Source organism: Carassius auratus, chromosome 29 (genome assembly GCF_003368295.1).
Source record: "Carassius auratus strain Wakin chromosome 29, ASM336829v1, whole genome shotgun sequence".
Lineage (NCBI taxonomy): Eukaryota > Metazoa > Chordata > Actinopteri > Cypriniformes > Cyprinidae > Carassius > Carassius auratus.
The window spans coordinates 4,813,107-4,835,808 of record NC_039271.1 but is presented as its reverse complement, the minus strand read 5'-3'; the positions used below and the strand labels follow the sequence as shown (position 1 = coordinate 4,835,808).

At 34.3% G+C, this 22,702-nt stretch overlaps 3 protein-coding genes across 5 annotated transcripts in view; all 3 read right to left on the bottom strand.

The window, feature by feature from the left end:
• LOC113048455 (receptor-type tyrosine-protein phosphatase zeta-like) overlaps nt 1-5,224 on the bottom strand; it is a 31,169-nt gene extending 25,945 nt beyond the window's left edge. The window contains exon 1 of the mRNA XM_026210260.1: nt 4,935-5,224. Within this exon, the coding sequence (XP_026066045.1) occupies nt 4,935-4,998 (64 nt within the window). The 5' untranslated portion in view covers nt 4,999-5,224. The remainder of the gene's footprint in view (nt 1-4,934) is intronic.
• LOC113048471 (B-cell receptor CD22-like) overlaps nt 1-22,702 on the bottom strand; it is a 1,131,192-nt gene that overhangs the window by 601,666 nt on the left and 506,824 nt on the right. The gene's annotated exons all lie outside the window — the stretch shown is intronic.
• LOC113048485 (solute carrier family 13 member 4-like) lies at nt 10,148-22,213 on the bottom strand. Its single transcript, XM_026210332.1, has 16 exons — nt 22,094-22,213; nt 18,757-18,885; nt 17,521-17,657; nt 17,265-17,440; nt 17,133-17,193; nt 17,015-17,045; nt 16,277-16,351; nt 16,016-16,203; nt 14,599-14,718; nt 14,415-14,516; nt 14,230-14,331; nt 13,323-13,429; nt 13,004-13,134; nt 11,978-12,139; nt 11,725-11,862; nt 10,148-10,763 (listed from the first exon to the last, which is right to left on the bottom strand). The coding sequence occupies exons 1-16, from the start codon at nt 22,211-22,213 to the stop codon at nt 10,626-10,628; spliced, it is 1,917 nt and encodes a 638-aa protein (XP_026066117.1). The 3' UTR covers nt 10,148-10,625.

Genomic DNA, 22,702 nt, shown 5'->3' with positions numbered 1-22,702 from the left:
CACAAAAGATTATATTTTGAAAAACATTGGTACTAAACAGTTGATGGCAGCCATTGATTTCCATGGTATAAAAAAATAATAATATGGAAGTCAAAGACATTTATTTTGTATATATAAAAAAAATGAATAATAATAATGTTTTTAAAAAAAGGCATAGAATTTAGGGAAAAAATTGAGTAAATTATGACAGAATTGTCCATTTTTGGTGATATATCAATTTAAAGAGTAGTTGACCAAAAATGTTAATTTTGCCATCATTAGACGTTATTCCAAACCTGAATGACTTTATTTCTTTTGTAGAACACAAAATAATTTTTTTAATAAAGTAAAATAAAATGTATTCAATGGTTCTCTTCCTTCCTCTTAAGATGCAGTCACATTTGCAATCATCCAACTTTTAGTCAATGAATTTGTCTGTATCACTGCAGAGCAGTAAAGTTACATTTAAACAGAATAAACAGGTTTTTATAACTGGAGAAAACAAAATCAAGGTTGTGTTGCTGTCGTGGGGCTTTCTAACCTCATTCATTTTTTAAGGATACTTTTGTAAACATAACATCCTTGGCTCTGTTGTGAGATCTCCCTGTTGACCAAAGATGAAAAAATAAGCTTTTTACACTTGTATAACTAGTAAATTACTTGCGTGTGTGTGTGTGTGTGTGTGTGTGTGTGTGTGTGTGTGTGTGTGTGTGTGTGTGTCAGTGCACTAATTTGAGCACAGGAGATAAAAATGAAACTGACAGATATAAGAAAAAGAAAAAAGATAAACTAGTCAACCTAATCCTTTATCTGCTGAAGCGGTATGTGAAGTTTTGTACCAAAGTACAGTAATACTGTAAAACATAGAAACAATACTTTTCTGTGAGACTACACTTACTCATGCGACCCAAATCATTTTACATAAAACCTAATAGAACTATAGTAATTACATTTGACAGCAAAAAAAGACTAATGTTATCAACATGCACTTTTAAAAATAAAGGTTCTTTACTGAACTCTATAGTTCCATGAGGAACCTTTAACATTCATGAAATCTTTTAAGGTTCTTTAGAGCAAAAAACTGTTCTTTGATAATAGAAATGTTCAAAAAAGGTTATTTTAACAACTGTTGACTTTAAAAGTCTTTGAGGAACCGTATATCGTTCTCCTGTTGCATCACTGTGAAAATCCACTTCCGGAACCTTTAGTTTTTAGGAGTGTGAGAGCGAATGACTGAAAACACACAGTGCTGGTCGCAGCACATCCAGGCAGGAGATGCTCTACATTCACTTTTAGGACGTGCCAACGGAAACTCCTTGGACACCAGGTCAGATCCGGGAAAAGCTTTCCTTCCTCACCTCACTGTCCGTCCGCTGGATTGAGCCAAATGCCTTTAATGAGTTCAGCACACTGTCAGCGGTTTACTAGAGCTCCAGCTCCACATCCTGAGGTCAAGAGCAAAAGATCTGTGTTTTCCTTCAGCGTTCAGACTCATTTTCACGGTTTTTACAGTTCTGTGTCTCCTCTCTAAACAAACAGACTACAGATAAGAAGAAAATCTGTGGATGCTTACGGAGAGAATCAAGAAACAGGCTTTAATAAATCTTTTCTCCGAATGTCAACACTATTTTGGACTGAAAATAAAAAGAAAGAATCTGCTTAAGTTAAGCATGTGACAGGTGTGAGATTTTGCCAGAAATACCATTAATAAATGGGTATAAAAACTGCACTTATATCTCGGGTATAAAGTCTCATATTCTCATGAGAAGAGCATGCTATTAATGAATTTTTGCATCAAAAGGCTTAAAAATGTGACATCCACATGCATAAACCCCAACCTCAGTCAATGAAAGCGATACTCAGCATAGTGTAAATATCCAAAACGACTTCAATCTAAATCAAACACATTGGGAAGCAATGCAACCACTTGGAAAAATGGAAATAAGATGGCTAGCCATCTCAGTGTCTGCAATTTGTCCTCTTTACAAGAGTGTGTTTCTGCACTGAATAGCTTTTCTCAGGAGAAAGAACTGCTAGTATGTTGTTTTGACCAAGTTAAAGGAACAGTTCACCCCAAAATGAACATTTCAGCTCTCTCAGACCATCCATAAAAACAAGTAATCCACACCACTCCATGAACAGACAAACTCCTCTACATCTTGGATGGCCTGAGTATGGGTAAATTCTCAGGAAATTCAATTCTGTATTAAGCTATAAAAATGCTCTTTCCTAAACTAATAGCATCAGTTTCAGCACAAAACTTCTCAGGTTGATTAAAACCAATGCACATTTAATATCTAGAATACCTCTGTTCATTATGTAAGTCTCCATTTATAAGATGATATAACAGAACAAGCAATATTTCCTGAGGCTGCATTAGACACAGAGTGGAGATGTTTAACACTCAGACACGAGTCTGCACTGGTGTTGCTCATTATCTGACACGACTCTGACCTGTAACAGTTTGCCCTGTGTGTTTAAGGTGGATTCAGTGTTTCACTGCTGAAATCAGAAGGATGTGATTTAACAATCTCACCTATTCATGTCCCAATATACAAAACTCAGCGGAGTTGTTTTTTATGCTACGAATGCTGCATTTAAGATAGGCCATAATCGTCAATAATTAATGTGGATTTAACACAGATTTATTTATTTATGAAAAAGTATATATAGAGCAATGGTTCTCAAAGGGTTTTGGGTTCAGGAAATCCACAGGCGCAATAATTCACAAAACGATTAACATAACAGGCTGAATGAGAAAATGAATCATTTGGATTTCTAAACGTCTCCTCAATTTAAATGGCTTCATGCTCTCATTGTCATGAATAATTCACCGCATAAAAACACACTGTGGTTGGCAAGCCATTTTTATCCTCATTGTGAGTGGACTTCTATTTAAATGTATTCTGGGTTGTATTTTCTTCTAAGTTGTCTAGTTTTGTTGGTAACACAATATGTCCCTGATGCAGCTGTTTAGTTTGACAAACTTCTACCAAATCACAGTAGTTTGCATTAAAATGCAACACTGCATTTCCAACAATTTCAACTTGAAGACTTAAGTTCAGTCTTGGTTGTTTAAGTCATTTTAACTTAAATTATATCAAACTGACTTTAAAATTTTAGTTGAATCTTATATAAATAAATAGCTTGACTTATTTTGATGAGTTAATACAATGTAAAAGCATAAGTTACCATGACATACTGATCATTTGACTGGATGCACAGCTTTTGACGTTAATAACAAAAGATATGAGAAATGTTTTCTACTTTAAACATTCATTATAGCTATTTATTTAGCGATTTAATATGCATTGTTATAGAAGTGGTTAAAATATCATTTTATGCATTTAATGTGTATACTTAGTGTTTTTTACAAAAATGTAGAAGATTAAAACAGGAAAAATAATGTACAAATGTGCGATGTACATGTATTAAATAAGTCCTCTCTGAACATTCTTTGGTATCAAGTAACTTTGGAAAAATGTTCAGGCTTCTGGTGCCAAATACCAACAAACCAAAGCATGCAAAATCTAAATTATATATATATATATATATATATATATATATATATATATATATATATAGAAGAAATGTATTCCTAAAGGAGATATGGAGATATATGTGTTATGTCAAATCACTACAAGCTGGAACACATTCAAACTATTACAGATTACATATTTTATGATCTACTTTAACTGATAATGAATGGGAATCAAAGCTTATTTTCAATAATATATTACACAGTTGTTATGTGTCACAAAGTATGACAACTGATTGTTAATGTCTGTCAGTTTCAGATAACATCTAATAATGAAATGATTTGGATTGTGCAGGCGAATCAATAAAAATCAATCTTTCACCGTCAGTCATTTGATAAAGAGAAACTAAACCACATTTTCCAGATCGCCACCCATGCTGTGGTTATTTAGTTTGGATACATGGCGGGGTAACCCTGGTGTGAATCCATCAATCATGTGTTTGGTGGGCAGAAGCTCTCTCTCTTTCTCTCTCTCTTTCTCTCTCTCTCTTCCTGCTGCTGGCATTAACAGTGAATGAGCATCACTGAGACAAAAGCACCACAAAAACAGACTTCCCCTGCCATCACATCCAACAACAGGGTGTAACATGTTCCACTAGCACTCTACAAATCTCCAACACACATCAGTGGAAGCACAGATTCCCGTGGAACTCCCAAACATGCAATAACTAATGCTTCTGAATAAGATCGGCAACATTTTAGAATAAAATAGACAAGACAGTGGTGCATTGTGGCAGCTCTGAGATCAACTTTGAGCAAAAGAGACCTGTGATGTACCAGCATGCAGGGCATCAGAGATGCAGATGGCTCAAGGCCCATGCAAACACACGTCTTTATATTCCCCCACCATGTCAAATTACATTTAATTCAGCAGGATGAACAGAGACTAAATTAAAAGATTAAAAGACCATCATATCACTGATCGAGTGCCAAGAGCAAAGGAAATTACATTTAGGCAGCCTGCATGAACCAATGCATTTATTCATAAACATATTGAAATGCTGGGTTTTTTTTCACTACACACTTGTAAGAACCTAAAAAGTCACTCAAATAACCACAAATAAAGCAAAATATAATGATTAGAAACTATATGAACTATATAAAAGTACCAATACATTGTTCACACAGAAGACATTCTAATAAATTCAAGTCTAATAAATTTTAAAGCATTGTCATATAGGACTGAGATAAATATCCCCAACAGTTATTGCAGTGCTGAGATTAAACGCAATAACCTAACCTTTCATCAAAAAATAATGCATTCATCAATAATAAATTCATAAATGCATAAACAACCTGTGGAAATAAAGCTTTTTGGATACATGCAACTTTACGCATCAATGCATTAATGCCCAAAACGAAGCATTAAGCATCTATGAAGACACATCCATCACTCAGGACTGTATTTACTTGATACCTGTGTGACAGATGAGCCACAGCTGCGCGATGAACAGATGTGATTTGGCTGTGATCAAACGCATCGTCTTCAGGCTCTAAACGCGCTCGAGTTAGACGTGGATTGGAGATCTGATCTATTGGAAACACAGTCACAGCTATTCCAGTGATGTTACAGTGGAGCCATGTCAGTGTTTCGCGTATCCTGTTCGTCTTTCCCACGCTAGAGCTTCATTCACTGTACGATCACAGCGCGCGCGAGGAGAGACGCTGCGTTCACGCGCCGCCCACAGACACCACAGTCTCGCGCACTCTCTCAATCACGGGTTCACGGTCTAAATAACGGGAGGTGCACTGTCAAGTAACGGAAAAAAGACATGCAACATAAAATTTAAAGTAAAGGTCACCTTTCATAATATGCTCAGAGCCAAGTAATTATTAAAAACAAGTAATTAGTCAGTTTTTTTGGATTGTGTGTGTGCATGCATTGCTGACTGTTGACACCTGTTGGACTGCTTGAAAAGAAAAAGCAAATGTAGTTTTTATAATTTTAAGTGATGCTTTAGTAATAGGGCAGTATAGTAATCTAATTTTATGTATATATATTTATTTATTTATTTACAAGGATAGACCTGAAACAGCTCTTTTAATTCTTTCAAATAAATAATATATAGAAAACAGCATACATTATTCTTGAACTTACCTAAGTATTTAAAGACAGAAGGATACATTAAAATATATACATTTTAACACTTGATGTTAAATCTTGATGTTAAATCTATTATTGTTTTATATAGAATTGTTCAATACAGTATTTAATGCAATTACACCAGAAGTAACTGTACTTCAATTACAGAAAAAATTCACAAAAGTAATGCATTACTACACATATTGTTTTAATTGATTATGCTGAGTATTTAAAAAATTCGACCAAGCATGTGGTCACATCTTGTGCCTGTACTGAACCTCAGAGAAACACACTGTTTCTGCACTTCCTGTTGTTAGCCTTTCTGTTAAATTTGCATAATTTATGCAGGGCACCTACTTCACTTGCTGGACAGCTTTTATAAGGGGGGGGCTTGATACAGCTCCTCCAGCATTCAGAGAAGCCCATTGTACACATTTGTGGTTCTCAGTTTAGACTCAACAAAGCCTGTTGATGATACGCTAATAATACACATCCCTTGGGCTCGCTGGATGGAATATGCAGGCGCTGATACACCTTTGCAATCACTTCGGTTACAATTGCTTTTGATTTTGAGTATGAAGAGACTGATGTCAACAATGCTGCGTTGTTTTCAACTGGTACACAATACACATCCTTTATTGCCCAGTGCTCCGACATTCAAGGCTCTTAAGAAAAACACTGACCCCGTGATGGAGATCCAAGCCTCATCTTTTCAGAAAAAGCAGCAGAATTGTTAATTGGGAGCATTTGGATGACAGAAGGTCACCACAAGGCAAAGCGGCACTAGGGATTGTGTCAGTCGTAAAAGCAATGAGGAAGAGGGCGTCAGCCAATCAGGACGTCCGGATTAGTTTACAGTGATTCGAAACACCCAGACAACTTTGAATCAATAGCATCTTTAGTTTCCGTCAGATGCATACAGAATCAGTGATCTGCTTTAGTGAAAAAAGTCATCAATGGCATAACAACAATCTCAAAGGGCCCTCCCTTCACACATGTGAGAGAAAAGCTTTTCATTAGCAGCATTAGCGTCATGCGATGTCAGGTTTCTTCTGGCTCGGCTAGGCTTTGCGTTTCTCTGGCTGGATCAAACAGATGATTTGTTCACAGTTGATATCAACAGCATCAACAACCAGCTGTGCAGCTCAGCTTCAATACTCCTGGCATCCTGCCGCGCGCTGCAAATCAATGCTGATCTCTACAGGGGTGTCAGAATGAAAATTTATCTGCTGGAGGTTCAATATCTGCATATTCTAAACAGCTTTCTCAATTTCTACATTATGCAACCAGAAAAAAATCAGTTTGCTGCTACAATTCCAATGTGTTTTTAGGATGTTGAAGTACCAGAGTTTATTACTTGATGTTACGAGTCTGTTCAAATCACTAAACCCAAAAATGCTCAGAAATAAAACACTAAAAGAACGTGTTTTGAAATATACTCTTAAAAAAAAAACACTGGACAAATAGCAGCATTTCTGCATTCTGTACACACCGCTGAGTCGCGTGAAGGTTTATTCTGCAGGAACAGTGTGTTGATGAGCATCCCTGGGGTTTGATAAAAGCCAGTCATGAAACAAACTCCATCCAAACAGCACACTAAGGCATTGAAATAAATCTCTGAAAAGGGACATCAGGTCTCCTCGAGAGAGGTCCAAAGGAAGAGCTGTGGGGACTTTTTTTCTTCAGAAGTGCAATGCTAGGACAACACACACCACTGTCTCTGTCCACCTCAGAAAGATGAAAAATCAAAACACACCACAAATGCACACATGCTAAAAAGAGGAGCGCACTAAAAAAAGCTCCACCAATAAACCATAATCCCTCTGCCTCTGGAATCCAGAGGTGCTTTCAGTGAAGGAAAACAAATAAATAAATAGGCAAACATTTTATATATTACATTATAAAAAGTTATATATTCTTATTTTAGTATTATTTATATTTCTAAAATCTTTAATAATATTTTGAATTAATATTTATTTTTATATCTTCCATATAAAATTTGGTTTCATTTATTGACATTTGTTATATTGTCATTAAGTTATATTATATCAAGTAATATATTTTTATTATGTTCCTGTGGATCAGTGATAGAGCATTGCGTTAGCAGCGTAAAAGGTTGTGGGTTCAATTCCCAAAGAACACATTAGGTAAAAAATGTTAGCCTGAATGCACTGTAAGTTGCTTTGGATAAAAGCATCTGCTAAATGCATTAATTTAATTTACACAGATGCACGTATATTCATAGCTTTGATGTACTTTTTGCTAACTGACATGCCAGCGGCACAAAGGACTGTTCTGTTATCAATGAATGTTTTGACATGTGAAACAGTAAGTGTGATCCTCAGGAGCTGCAGTGGTTTGAAGTCATTTCTCATGCTCCTAGGATCCTGACTTGGGTCTTTATGGGATGCTAATTTGATGATTTGATGTACTGGTCTCTAGGGTGCACTAATTAAACTATTAAAACACAGTGCATTACTGAAATCACTTTGATCGCTAATAGGTGCTCAAACTCAGATGTGTGACTGGAACTTATGCCACATCTCAGTTCCTTAGCAACTGAGAGAGAAAACAGACACAAAACAAACCAAACAGCCCCACGCTGACCTGTAATTACACACCACAGACCATAACAAAAACAAAAAAATAACAAAAAAAGATTGCTTCAAAGTTAACACAAGTGGAACACAAAAGTCACTCAAGCTGCTCAGGTTGGAAAAGATTCTCCTAAACGTGTCACATGCTCTCTTACAGTCTGATTATTTAATCTGACAGCAGCTCAAATCAGACGAAGAGTAAAATGTTCATGTTTTTCACTTATTCTAAATGGCCAGATATTATTTTTTAACAAATTTACAAACAAATTTAACAAATTTACAAATTAGTGTCATATGGGTAAAATAAATACAAATAAACAAACATTTAATTAAATGTTAATGTTAAAATAAAAAAAGGAAATGTAATCAAGCATAAAATTAAAAAAACTTATTACATAGATCTACAATCTCTATAGTAAACATCTCAATAATACTAAAACCACATTATATATTTATATTAGATCAGTTTTTATTTTACATTTTAATTTTGATTAAAGTTTTAGTAATTTTGTTGTGCATTATGGATATATATATATACACACACATACAGTTAATTAAAATAAATTATATTAAAATGAGAATGAGGAATTAAATTTGAGGATTTTATTTTTATTTCAGTATATATATATATATATATATATATATATATATATATATATATATATATATATATATATATATATATATATATATATATATATGAAACACATGAATATCTGAAATTAAAGTGGTTTAAGTTCACCATCTAGCGGTCACTAAAAGAACTACCGTTTACACAACGGCTTGCGTCATCAGACTTCCCACATGCTTAACTCGTCCTTGAGACTCTTTGCACTTCAGAGTATGACTAATTACCACTTATTATTTTAATAATAATTACAGAAAGTATATGAAGTGATGAACCGTCTTTGCCAAGTGCTTACAATTTATAATGGAGTTGGACTTTCATCCACAGTAAACTCGCATGTACATAACAACGTGTAACGTTACTCTAATTAAACACGTTCTGTTTATTAATGTTAATGACATGTGAATACGTGATTTATATTGCGCAATGCGAGTGTTAACTGTTGTTGACAAACCTGCAGAAAGCCTGAGAGTGATGAGCGCAAGGCCTGCTGGGAAGAGTCTGACCAAAGACAGTAAAAGAAAGGTTTAGACGGCCATCAAGAGCAAACATCTGCCTGAGAAACTCCGGCGAGATTTTGAGGCCATGTGTCCTGCCCTTAATTAGTCCTCAGTCCTGAGTGAAGCTCCTTCTGCACCCTTTGAGATGCATGAGATTTACATATGAATCTCTGACACCTGCAGCCAATTTTTTTATGCATCTGCAACAGCTGTCATGCATAATGAGATTTATGATTTAATATAATATATGTTTAGTTTATATAGATGTTTAGTAAGTTTTTTCAAAATGCATAATTTTTATTATTATTGTATTTTTTCAACATGAACAGGCTGTTTCAACACAGTAGAAATTGTATTTTCACAACTTAATTTATATAATACAATGTAATAAAATCATATAAGAAATGTGTATAGTTTTTAGTTAAAATGTTTTATTGAAATTGTCTTCAGAATATTTCCCCCTTTCAAAAGTACTTTACGCTAAAGACAATTCAGTAATTAAAAACAATTACATATAGTCTTTTTTTTTATCAAGTTATACCTACTTGTATATATATTTATCAACAGTTTATCTTTGTTTCGCTGATTTTGTATAAACAGCTGATCACTTGATGTCATGAAAGTGTCAGCATCAAAGAGCATCAAAACTATAGCCATCGGAGGAAATTAAAACACTAGACTCTGACAATTGTGTTTTTGTCTCGTCTTATAATGTATCTGAATGAATCTGTGCTGTATGTGATGTTTGAAATGCAAATAAATTAATGAACCAAAAATAAAGTGTTTTATTATGTTTTTTAGAGATGTCAGGTGAAATAAATTGCCGCTGACAGTAACAAAATGTTAGTTTCCTGAATGTACAGAGGTTTCTTCAGTTATTCAGAATATGTTTGTGTAACGTTTGAATCACAAAAACCTATGTAACATTTTGGCAAGAGCCTGTTAGATGCTACGCCTGACTTCATCTGATGCAGAATCTCCCTCAAACCTATAAAGTAAATAACGAAATGCATCACGACATTTGTTAGACTTTGGGAAATAAAGGATACGGATATGTTACATCGCTGATTGTGTTTTTCTACGCACGTAAACTTGGAAAGATGTTAATCTACATCTAATGCTCTGATCTAGAAGTGTAAGAAGGGTTTCCACCGATCGCACCGTCCATTCAGTCACAGTGAGCAGTTCTGCATCCTCCGACGGACGTCCTCGTACTGCACTGAGGTACAAAAACAAGGCTTTAATTGCATTTATGTGCCTCCTCTTCAGTGTATATCCAGTGTCCTCAGTCAAACGCCGGCTACAAGCTGCCCGTGACGTTACGCATCAGCGCCCAGGTGGGAAACTCGCTCAGATTGAAGAGCGGCTCGCCCCACGTCATGATGGCCAACATTACCACAAACACCCCGATCAGATTCACTCCGAAACCAGCTTTCACCTGCAAGACACAAGCAGGAAATATAAGGTTTGCCATTAAGTAGCTATTCCAGAGTCAATGGACAATTGTCACACTTGAAAAAAAAAAAAACTAATCATCTCTATCAGTGTTAAAAAAAAAGAGTAATTATAAACATAGTCTGTGTAACCAAACACTTTTATAGTAAAGAAATGCTACAGACATTTAATAAGTGTTAAAATAGACATTGCTTGAATGCATCAACAAAAATCCAGCTATTTTTTTTTTATTCTATTCTATATCTATAATATATATATATATATATAATATGATATGATATGTAAAAATTGATAGCCTGAATGAACTGTAAGTCTGGATAAAAGCGTCTACTAAATGCATAAATTTATTTAATTTATTTAATTTTATATATATTTTCTATTTCTTTTATCATGAATAAGCATGTTTTTCAACAATATAAATGTTAATATATTATCATTGAAATTGTCTTAATATTTCAATTAATGAACTCAAAAAAAAAAAAAGAAACTCAAAGGTACTCAGCCTTTTTTTTCCTAATTTTTTATCGAGTTTTACTCTATCAGCAGGAAAATCAAAAATAAAATTCACCTTTGTGAAATTATTTTGTATAATAAGCATCTGTTAATTAAAAAATGTAATCTTTCAAAGTGAGCATCTTGTGGTTTTGCCATATTAAAATGATGTTTAAAACTGCGATCCTAGTTACCATCGGCCCTGTAACCTTTCTGAAGGCGTATTCACATCCTCAAATATATTCAAATGTTAACTCATCTAGTACAATTCGTTTCAGGAACACTTAACGCACATTATTTCTCTGACATGCTGTTTAAAATCATACAGAAATCTACTTCTGACCAGGCACTTGTTTCACTCAGTTAGCTTATGAAAAACAAATGATTAATGCTTTTCGACACAGCTGTGAAACGTGACAGAGGTGATATAACAGGCTAATGTTGGTTCATACCATGTCGCTGATCTGCACGTGTCCGTAACTGAACACAATGGCATTCGGCGGGTTTCCAACGGGCAGCATGACGCCGAAGGACACACACATGGTGGCGGGGATGAGTGTGTGCAGAGGGTTCATGTGCAGCGTCTCTGACTGTGAAGGACAGGACACACACGGTCAGAACAACGCTGTGAAATAATCACACTTTGATCTGTTTGTGTGTCTCAGGTGTGTGTGTGTGTGTGTGTGTGTGTGTATGTTAGCTGACCAGGGCCGAGAGGATGGGCAGGAACACTGTGAGCGTGGCTGGGTTGCTGGCGAACTCGGTGACGGCGGACACCAGGAGACATGTCAGCAGTATCACGGCCCACGGAGGAAGACCACTCATGGGCTCCAGCTGCCGACCGATCCACACGGAGAGACCCGACACCTTTAGAGAGACGTCACATGGTTCATTTAGCAGTTAACATACAGGGCATGTTTGTTCTAGAAAAGAATCTGATGTTGCATAACAGTTCTTTAATAAAAACAATATTCTTTAGATTATATTCTTCATCAAATTGCTGTTTTTTAAATGAGACTCAGTATTTCCCACTGATTTTTATGGGAAATTCTACTTGTTACTTAATATTTTGAATCTTAGCTGACACCTTTATCCAAAGAAACTACATTTAAAAAAAGAATAAATAAAGTGTTTATCCAATGCATTTATCCAATGCAACAACCTTGCAAAGAATGTCTGGTCATATTACAGTGTAATATTACAATAGCATAAATAAAATTCAAATTACATTTAAAAATATATTTTGACTATTAGCTGACACTGTTATTCAGTGAAACTTTGTTGGTAAATCTTGCAAAGAAATCTTTGAGTCAAATAAGATAAACTAAAATAAATGTTCATAAAGGAATAAAATAACAATAAAACATTGTTCAAATTTTTTTAGAATTTAAACGTATTTATTTTAGTAAGTATTTTCTGCTGTGATTTTTAGATGTGATTTTATTCACAGCAACTTGGAAATAAATCAAATTAAATATAATAAAATAATTATAAAATATTAATTTAATTAAATAAAAATTTAAATAAATGTTAGCTTAGCTGACACCTTTATCCAATGCAACTTTCTTGGTAAAAAACAACAACTATATATATATATATATATATATATATATATATATATATATATATATAAAGTATACATAATTAGTATTACATTACAGTAGGCCAATGAGAATTAGAAGTTTTAAAATTCATAATGATTCCAATAATAGGGCTAATAATAGTGCTAACCTTGCATCCAGCAGCCAGTGCGTATCCTCCTCCCACCAGAATAACAATCTCCCACGGCATCAGTCTCTGGAAGTCTTTCCACGTGATCATGGGAGCCAGAGGATCCTCTTCCTCCTCATCGTCATCATCACCTGCACAGATAACAGAGAGAAGAGCGGTTACCCAACCCGACCAGCAGGGGGCGCCGTAGAGAACATTCACCTTTACTCTCATGTCCTGGACCCCAGTGAACTGCTTGTACACTAGACCCTGCTGAGCCAGTGATTGTGACTGTACTGCAGCGCGGAGCGGCCCGGCTGTGGACAGCGTGCGATCTGACCTTTGCTCTCGCTGGAGAACGCAGATGGCCAGGGCTTTCGAGCCGGGATGAGGAAGAGGATGAAGCCGAGCAGAACCGACACCGTGGCATCAGTCCTGTAGCCCTTCCTGAGGGATAAATGAGATTTAGTCAGTCTTTCTTATCACTTGTGCATACGTTAGAGGATATAGAAATGTGAATTCAATTTTATTGACTGGGTAAGAGGTTCATGTTCATAAAATAAAATAATTTTTGACTGAGTTAACACAAGAGGTTCATCAACTTCTCAACCAGTGACATCTAACTTGGATTCTTACAAAAAAAAAAAATTTATATATATATATATATATATATATATATATATATATATATATATATATATATATATATATATATATATATATATATTATTTTTGTACTTAGCTGACACTTTCGTCTAATGCAACTTTGCTAATGAATCAATAATAAATATAATAAAAATAATAATTATTAATAAATATTAAATACAAATAAATATGAATGCAACTGAAATGAAATATTAAAAATAAAATGTATTAAATCAAAGTAAATATAATAAAATATTTAATTTGATTTAATTAATTTTTTTAAATAAGAAATTGCATTTTCCATAAAGGAATAAAATAATAAAAAAGCAATGTAAAATTATGATTTAATACACTATTCTTTTGAATTTCTAGACCTAAAATAAATCACCTAAATAGCGTTTTTTTAAATAAGACTCAGCGTTTTCCGCTGTGATTATAAGATGTGATTCTAAGGAAAATTGCTACTTAATATTTTGACTCTTAGTTGACAATTTTATTTTAAAATAAACTTGGAATCATATAAAATAAAAATAAAAAATTATTATTATTTTTTTTTTACGTTTTATTTTATTTACAAAAATATTGGCAAGAGGTTCACATACTTCTCAAACAGCGACGTCCAGCCGGGAACAAATCCTGGTTCCCTGGTGAACCAAAGTACAGTCATCAGAATAAAGAAGATGCCCGTCACGACTTCAGGATAGCTGGGAACCATCAGAAAAATCATATTAGTCTCAAAAATCCCAAAACCTTCCACGACATGACTCAGAAGCTCAGACTCATGTACCTGATGGGGCCGAGTTTCTGGTACTCCTCCTGAATGCGCTTCTCAGAGAGGAGCTCTCGCCTGGTTTTGCGTTTCTTGCTGAGCGAGCAAGTCTCTCTGAAACTGTGAGGAGATAACCGCTTGAGTTCAGCCAGATCCTTTCACAAATTAATCTCACATTTATAACGTCTCTCTTTATTCTTACTTGCAGCCCAGAAAGAGACAGTGCAGCCAGATCCAGGTGAGCATCAGCATGATCAGAGCGATCGGCAGACTGAAGATGAACCACGTGCCGAAGTTGATGACTTTCGCTTCTGGGTAACGACTGAAACAGACGGTTATAGCAAAGCTTAGCAAAGCTTAGTGTGGCAGAACACATAAGAACAAAACCTACTTTAACTAAGTAAGTGTTTGTGCAAAATGTTAAAATGTTAACTTTAGACAACTTGGATATTTCAATAAGTCAGATTCAAGAAATTTAAATTTTTACGTTTTTTTTTTTTATAGTGTTTATATGATTAAAATCACTACTAAAAATGTAAGTCCACATATATTATATTATATTATATTATATTATATTATATTATATTATATTATATTATATTATATTATATTATATTATATTTTATTATATTATATTATATTATCACTACATACATCTAATGCATTTTCCTTGTATTATAGGCAATGTTTTCTTCAAAAAAATAATATTAAATTATATATTTTAATATAAATAAAATAATAATATAATATAATATAATATTTGTATAAAAATAAATATTAAATAAAAAATGAATTATATTAAATGATTTTTTTAAATAAATATATACATATTTATACATGTATTATATACATATATTAAAACTAGCTAACTTGCTCCTCCTTTTTTTAACTGACATATAAAGACCATTTTTCACAATCATTCCCAATGAAAAAAAAACAAAGTCCCATTCTATTTTTAAAATATGTTTCACTCTGAAATATGTCACATTATGAAAGTAAAATTAATGCTTTTGTGAATTCTGTTGAATTGAAACAGGTTTTTGTTCCTTCTATACTTACTACCTATATAGTATACTATGACCCGCATTATTCATTAAAAACAACATAACTTGATCTTAACATAATTAAATCATGTTTAGTCACATGAAAGCTCAAGCGCCCTGCGTTCAGGGGTCAAATGTCAAATGTCCAGTGTGGAAGAAAAGGACAAGGTTCTGTTTACACAGCGTTCAAGAAGATACAGAGAGCCAGATGATGTGGCGTAAGCATTCTAGCTGACACATTTTAAGCCAATTAGTGCTTTATATTGATTATTTCTAGAAAAATGTCAGTGATAACAGCACTTCCAGTGAGCACAGATTATAACAACTTTGATGATGTGGTGGTTTGTCTGATGAAAGAATGAAAAGAGTGTCAATACAAACCCTACGGACTTCTCAAAGCCACATCTTTACATCAACAAAACCGTCTCACAATATAGAGCCACTTTTGCCCAAGAAATGCTGCACAAAGGAAAGGGTTTTTCTCTCTGTTAAGCATCAGAAACTAAGATTAAATCCAGAGTTTAAATAAATCCCAGCTTCTTCCTGAAAGCAGGTTTTATCGGAGTGATAACATACTTGTTGAATTGCTCGGCGAAGATGAGGTTGGTGGAGGTGCCGGTGATGGTGATGAGGCCGCCGATGGTGGCCGCGTATGTGATGCTCAGAGACAGGCACTTACAGATCATGTGGTCTCTCTTGGTGGGGTACAGCGAATCCCTCTGCTTTTTGGGTTTCTTTGGTGGAGCAGGGATGCTAACTGGAGCCTGTTTGGGAACAATCGGGATAAATGATTTTAGAGAACGGTTAGAGATATTGTCAGCAAGCTGAAGGTCTCACCTCTGGCAGGTTTCCATTTGATTCTTTAGAAAACTCTGGACCGAAACCAGGCTTCAATGTCAGACCATTCAACTCCTAGAGAACGAAAAACACATTTAAACAACATCTTTTTAAATGTTTCTAAAATAAGATGATTGAGAATGGCTTTGACTTTTTTCTTTTTAGACAATGAATCTAATACAAAATCTTATTTACAAGGTGACTTAGATCATGAATCATGCAATTGACTCTTTTTTTGGAAAAAAAAAAAATACTTTATATTCAATGACAGTAAACGTTTTCTGTGTGTTATGTGTTCATTCATATAATCAACTCATAATTACAAAAAAAATAGTATTTTTACTGATAATTACATAAATAATTTTAAATAAATAATTTCAAGTGTTATTTTAGTATTACAGAGATAAATTTTTACTGAGGTTTTAGTTATTAATAGTGTGTTATTTTTATTAGTTTTTATTTAAATATGTCAATATAACGTTTATATATTTAGTTTGAATTATTTTAAATTAAATGAAAATGAGAAGTTATTTTATTTTATTTCAGTTAATATTTATTTTATTTAAAGTATCGAAATGTTTTTTATTACTTTAGATTTATTACACTGTAATAAACATTATAAATACATTTAAGTTTTATTTTAAGTTGTTTTAACCATAAACCCCCATTTATTTCTTGTTTATGTTTTAATTTTTAACAGCCATAATTTCACAGTTTGAATAAACAATTTGCTCTTACCTCATTCAGTATACAGACTTCATGATTTTCACTGCAAAACAAAGAAAACTTGAGTGAATAAGCTTGATTAACAGATGTAGTTTAATACAGTTGACTGTCTCCAGACATATAGGCTCACTTGTGTTTGCGGTCCAGCAGCTGAAGGTGATTCTTGCTTAATTCTTGGTTTTCCTCTTTGTCTGTGAAAGAACAGAATTAGATCTTAAATACAGCTAATAATAAACATGCATGCAGACCTTCTGAGACTCACCGCTCTCCTCGTCCTGTGTATCTACAGTCAGCGAGTCTTCGAGGGAGTCTGCGATGCCGGTGCAGATGAGCTGCTGCAGCACGGCTTCAGCGATCGGCATCACCATGGCCGTGGTGGATGTGTTGCTCAGCCACATAGAGAGAAAAACCGTACAGCACATGAACCCCAAAACCAGCCTGCAACACAAGCAGAACACATGCAGGTCACAGAGTCCGTCTATAACTGTGTATGCGTGTTAAACGTGCTGAATACATACATGCCAGGTTTGGCCCCGGCGATCATCACCATCCGCAGAGCGATGCGTTTATGCAGGTTCCACTTCTCAATGGAGGCGGCCAGACAAATGACCCCCATCAACAGCAGCGTGGTGTCCTTAAAATACTCAGAGGCCACCTGCAAACACACACAGACATCTTAGCTTATTTACTGAACGTTTCTGAAAAGTTAGGACAAAACGTTCCTAAAGTAATGTTTATGGAATATTCTTGTACCATCAATAATATTTGATATCCGTTCTCATAACATGGAGAGAAAATGAGATCAATATTCTTGGAGTGTTCTAATGATGTTTTTTGTACTTTATGAACATTCTAAAAAAAAACATATTTGGAACCTTTAAAAACGTTCTGGTCAAATCTGGACATTTTAACATTCCTTTAAAAAAACCTTCAAATAACTTTTATTTTGCATAAAAATAAACATTAGAATGTTGTAAGAAAAAAAAACATTTTTGTAATCTTTAAATAACATTTGAATCTTGACAAGAAAATATTTTACATATTTTAGAAATAGATATTTTACAGTTCTTAGAATATTAAACAAATTTCAATTAACATTATATTTTGTGTGGAAAAAAGGTATTAGAATTATGTAAGATACATTTTTGTAACCTTTAAATAACATTCTAATTCTAATCGCGCGTGTGTGTACGCGTGTGTGTGTGTGTGTGTGTGTGTGTATATAGATAGATAGATAGATAGATAGATAGATAGATAGATAGATAGATAGATAGATAGATATAGATTTATAGCCCAAAACTGAAATCCATGCAGTCAGCAAAAAAGATAGAATGATTGCATAAAAAGGGGAAAATTTGCCAAACATGATTACTTAAGATAACGGGTTGCTTTGTCAAGTTTGTCAATGGGGTTTAGTCACATGATGCAGCATTTTCTTTTACATAATATTATGGCAGTTTACAGGCTGGGGCAAATGAACGATCAGCAACTCTGAGCTGTAAAACTCACATGCATGATAAAAAAAGCACAATGGCACTCTTAAAACATCACCTATAGAAGCCGTATACCCAGACAGATAAGCTCAAATGCTCATGAATATAACCAGGTCAGACATCTAACCCAGAAAGCAGGTCATATATTATACAAACCAGCTTTAGAAGCAATGCAAAGTCCTGCTCTTTATGTATGTTAAACATTTAACCTACAGTTTTCTACAGTTTTCCAAGTCTTGTTACACAGAGACGTTTTCTTACCTCACTGGATTTGAGGACCCCAAACAGTGGGTACAGGAAGGCCGGGACGAGAGCCGCGGCTCCCAGCGGCACAGCTTCAGATACCCAATATACCGCCGTCACGATCAGGACATACGCACATGATGATTCCTACAGAGACAATTCATCATTATGAGCATTGTGGTTTTTTATCATGAGATCTGAACGCTGCTTTGATTTGTATTTGATGTTTATGCATGCTTCCTGTACTATACATCCCAGAAATAGTTAACTAAGCCATTATAAATTGAGTGTATTATAGACTGAGTGACTACATCAAATATCGCAAGATCTATTTTGCAGGTGATAAGTACTAAAATCCATTTAAATAAGATAAGATAAATAAGAGCTGATTACATTGACATATTTGACAGAAGATTTGCATGTACCAGCCACATCTAAAATGCTGGAGTAATTTAGTTTTTCAACAAAATTAGGACTTTAATTATGAGCAAAACAGCAGGAAAGCATGTGCATCAGTCCGCAAATCAGCAGAAAAATCCAAATCTGGGATCTGGACACAACAAAAAATGATTAGTGAAATACAAATATGATTTGAGCACATGTGAATCACTTTAAAGTCTGCATGCGGAGCTTAGGCTGACAGAACAAACATTTTTTCATTATTTCATTATTAATCAGATTTTATCACACGCTGAGCAAAACACAATTAATACACGTTCACACATCCCAGACATTACGAACACATCAGGCTAACGAGATGAGATGAGAAAGGCACTGATCTGTGGCCAGTTTGTGTTCATTGAAAGTAATCTTCCAACAGATATGTTTTTTTTTTTTTTATTATTTAATATTTTAAAGCATTTTCAGCACATATTACATAAAATAAGCACTCATTTGAATTTTCTGCAAACACTAAAATTTACATTCGGAAATTGCAAAGAAATTTCACAAAAAAATTTTTTTTGAAAAGAGACAAGACTGTAAATGTGCAAATTTGAAGCAGAAAGGCTAAAACTGTAATTCTTGTAAAATGTACTCCAATAAACGCATAATAAGGAATCATTTTTACACTGTATTGCATTTGTAACTATTAGTAAACATGAACGAACTATGAAAAACGCATTTAGAAATATTCGTTTACACTAATATGACTAATGGGACCTTATTATAAAGTGTTGCTATTTTATCAATCTCAAAACATCTAATGTGTGACATTAATAAAGTATTATTACGTAAGTTAGCAAGGGTACAGTGATTCATGACTTGTTCCCTGTTGGGACTTGAACCAGCAAACTTCTGTTTTTTGGCAATTTATTTTATTTTATTACAGTCTCCATTGACACATTGTTCTTGTTCTGCTCTAATCTCATCATTGCTCAAGAAATCAGTCCATTCAGATCCAGCTGATTTCTGTTAGAAGGTCTGATGGGGCATTGATGATAAAAGGGTCTGATGATATCCTCTCATTAATCACGAACAGGGTAATCACCGGATTACGCATCAAGCAACTTTATCTTGAAACACGGTTCTGTTTCAACATAAACACAAGCCTCTCTGTGGGACTCATTACATAAACACTTTGTGTGAATAATTGTTTTCAGTTGGTGAGATGAGATTTTAGTGAACTATTGTGAACTAACACCGTTATTTCTGACTCTTGATGAAAAGTGCTGTCAGAGGAGAGAGAGAGAGAGAGAGAGAGCGAGAGAGAGAGAGAGAGAGCAAGAGAGAGCAAAAACCTGTGCAAGAGATCTAATCTTAAACATGTTTTGGAACTGTAAAAAAAAAAAGCTGTCATGGCAGAAGATAATAACATTTCCTGATCTATAGGTGCTGTTTCCCCATTTGCCTAAAAAGATGTTTAGATCAATTTGAATCACGTGTCTGGTTACTTTATAATTGCATTATAATTGCATTACAATGGCGTTTTGGATAAAAACCCAAATGCATAATATCATATTTTTTATTTAATGTGTTACTTGCTATTTCTTTGTAATTATTTGTGCAATTTACTAGCAATTTATTTTTATTTTTTTGTGAATAATTTGGTACTTCAACATTAATACTGATTTTAGGTTAGGTTATTTATATTTGTGTATAAGACAAAGTATATCTCTTAGATCCTGTCACCATTTCATTCATTTATTCATTCATTTTAATAACATCTATGTCTTCACTAATTCATCAAATGGCCCCACAGAGTTAAAAAATATATAATTTTAGTTGTTTTTTTGTTTTTGCCATCAAATAATTAATATGATGTCATAAATTTGCACCTACTACTACTACTACTATAAGATGAAGGAAAAAAATAAGTTTTAGCCTACATACATTATAGTATGTAACACCACAGGACACTGCAGAAAAAAAAAATGTGCTAAATATTCTAAATGTATAATATTTATTTTTAATAGAGACTTTTTAGTAAATAATACGTAAAATGAGCACTAATTTCAGTGAGTTTTTTTTTTTTTTTGCACACCTGACTTCTTTTTAATGTGATATTTCCTCCTGAAAACAATGATGTACAATTTACTTTGAATCAATTTCCACTCAGAAATTGCTAGTAGATTTCTCAAAAAAAAAAAAAAAATGAAAAGAAAAAAGAAACAATATAATTAACAGACTGAATTTAACGTGAAATATATTAAATGACTGAAATATTAAAGCAGAAAAAATAAAAAATAACCATCGAATCTTTAAGGGGTTAATGCTCATAATCTCATTTTCCGAAAGAATGAAATACACATGTATGAAAAATTTTATTCATAAACAATTTTTGGATTCATGATGGCGTCTGGTCAAATAAACGCAATGCCTCACTGCAGGCTTTGCTGATGTTGGACTGAATCTAAGATTCCAATTGCTAAACAAACAAACAACATCTGTAAAACCTCCCGGTGTTTCAAACAAACAATTCCCGTCAGAAGAGCACACTTGAACCATCACGGCACCGATGCTCTGACAACGCACCTGGAAATCAACCAATCAGGTGAGAGGTCACTGGCTCCTCGAGGAACCCCGAAGACCCAGAGACCGCAGTCAATTCATAATGATCATAATGATCATGTTTGAGACATTATACAACTTAAACTGTCTATCTGCATCTAAAAACAGCATTTTATTTGCGTCTACCCATATTTTCCAAGTCACTGAAACTGTATATAAAGAATCCTTGCGGAATAAAAAATCTAAACATATTTAAAACCACAAAAAAGTGATAATGTTGAAATAAAATGCATTTTAAACGCACATACCCAAAAGTAAGCAGCGCGTAAAAGCGCGCGGAGAACGAGCCGAGTGCGCGCCTCTCACGAGCGCGTGTGATTGTGTAAATGGCTGAGGATCTACTTACACTGCACGGGTGGATGAGAGGCAGAGGCAGCAGGGATAAAGGAATCAACACCACGAGAATGAGTTTCCGAGCCGTCCATATTTTTTTGATTAAGTCCATTCTGGCACCGTCCAGCCTCATGGGAGAACGCCTTGCTCAGTTCAGCTCTCAGAAGTCCAGGGTTCTTCAAAGGTTTCGTCAAGACGTTTTCTATACCCCACTTTCGGCTATTTTTATTTTATTTTATTTTTTATAAATTATAGCTGCACTCGTGACGTACTACTTGATGTCCACGCAAACTGTCGTTTCCCTTTTCGTAAGTTTCCTCAAAAAAGTTTGCATGGATCTCTTTGGTTCCTGTTTGAATGTTCCTGTACTCCTTTTAGTCCATCCAGGAGGAGTGATTGCAGAGCAGACCCTCTTATACCCCTTTCAGGATGTATTTATGATAAGGACACCGGTGGCTCTTTTGTGTCTCCACCTGTAAATGTGTCTATCTCTGATTCGCCATGCTTTCTTATTTTTTTACACTGTAAAAGCATGCATGAGCTGTCCAAGCGTAAAAGGGTCTCCAAGGATGAAGATGGAATCTATGAGTGCTCCCTCAAGGTAATTTTACTTTCATCTAAC

Excerpts from the sequence above, each read along its gene's own strand:
- LOC113048485 (XM_026210332.1), bottom strand. The coding sequence starts at position 22,213 with ATGAGGCTGGACGGTGCCAGAATGGACTTAATCAAAAAAATATGGACG. Across the intron at positions 17,441-17,520 it reads GCCGGGGCCAAACCTGGCAT|GCTGGTTTTGGGGTTCATGT; the intron begins GTATGTATTCAG and ends CTTGTGTTGCAG. Across the intron at positions 13,135-13,322 it reads GTTCTCCAGCGAGAGCAAAG|GTGATGATGACGATGAGGAG; the intron begins GTCAGATCGCAC and ends TTATCTGTGCAG.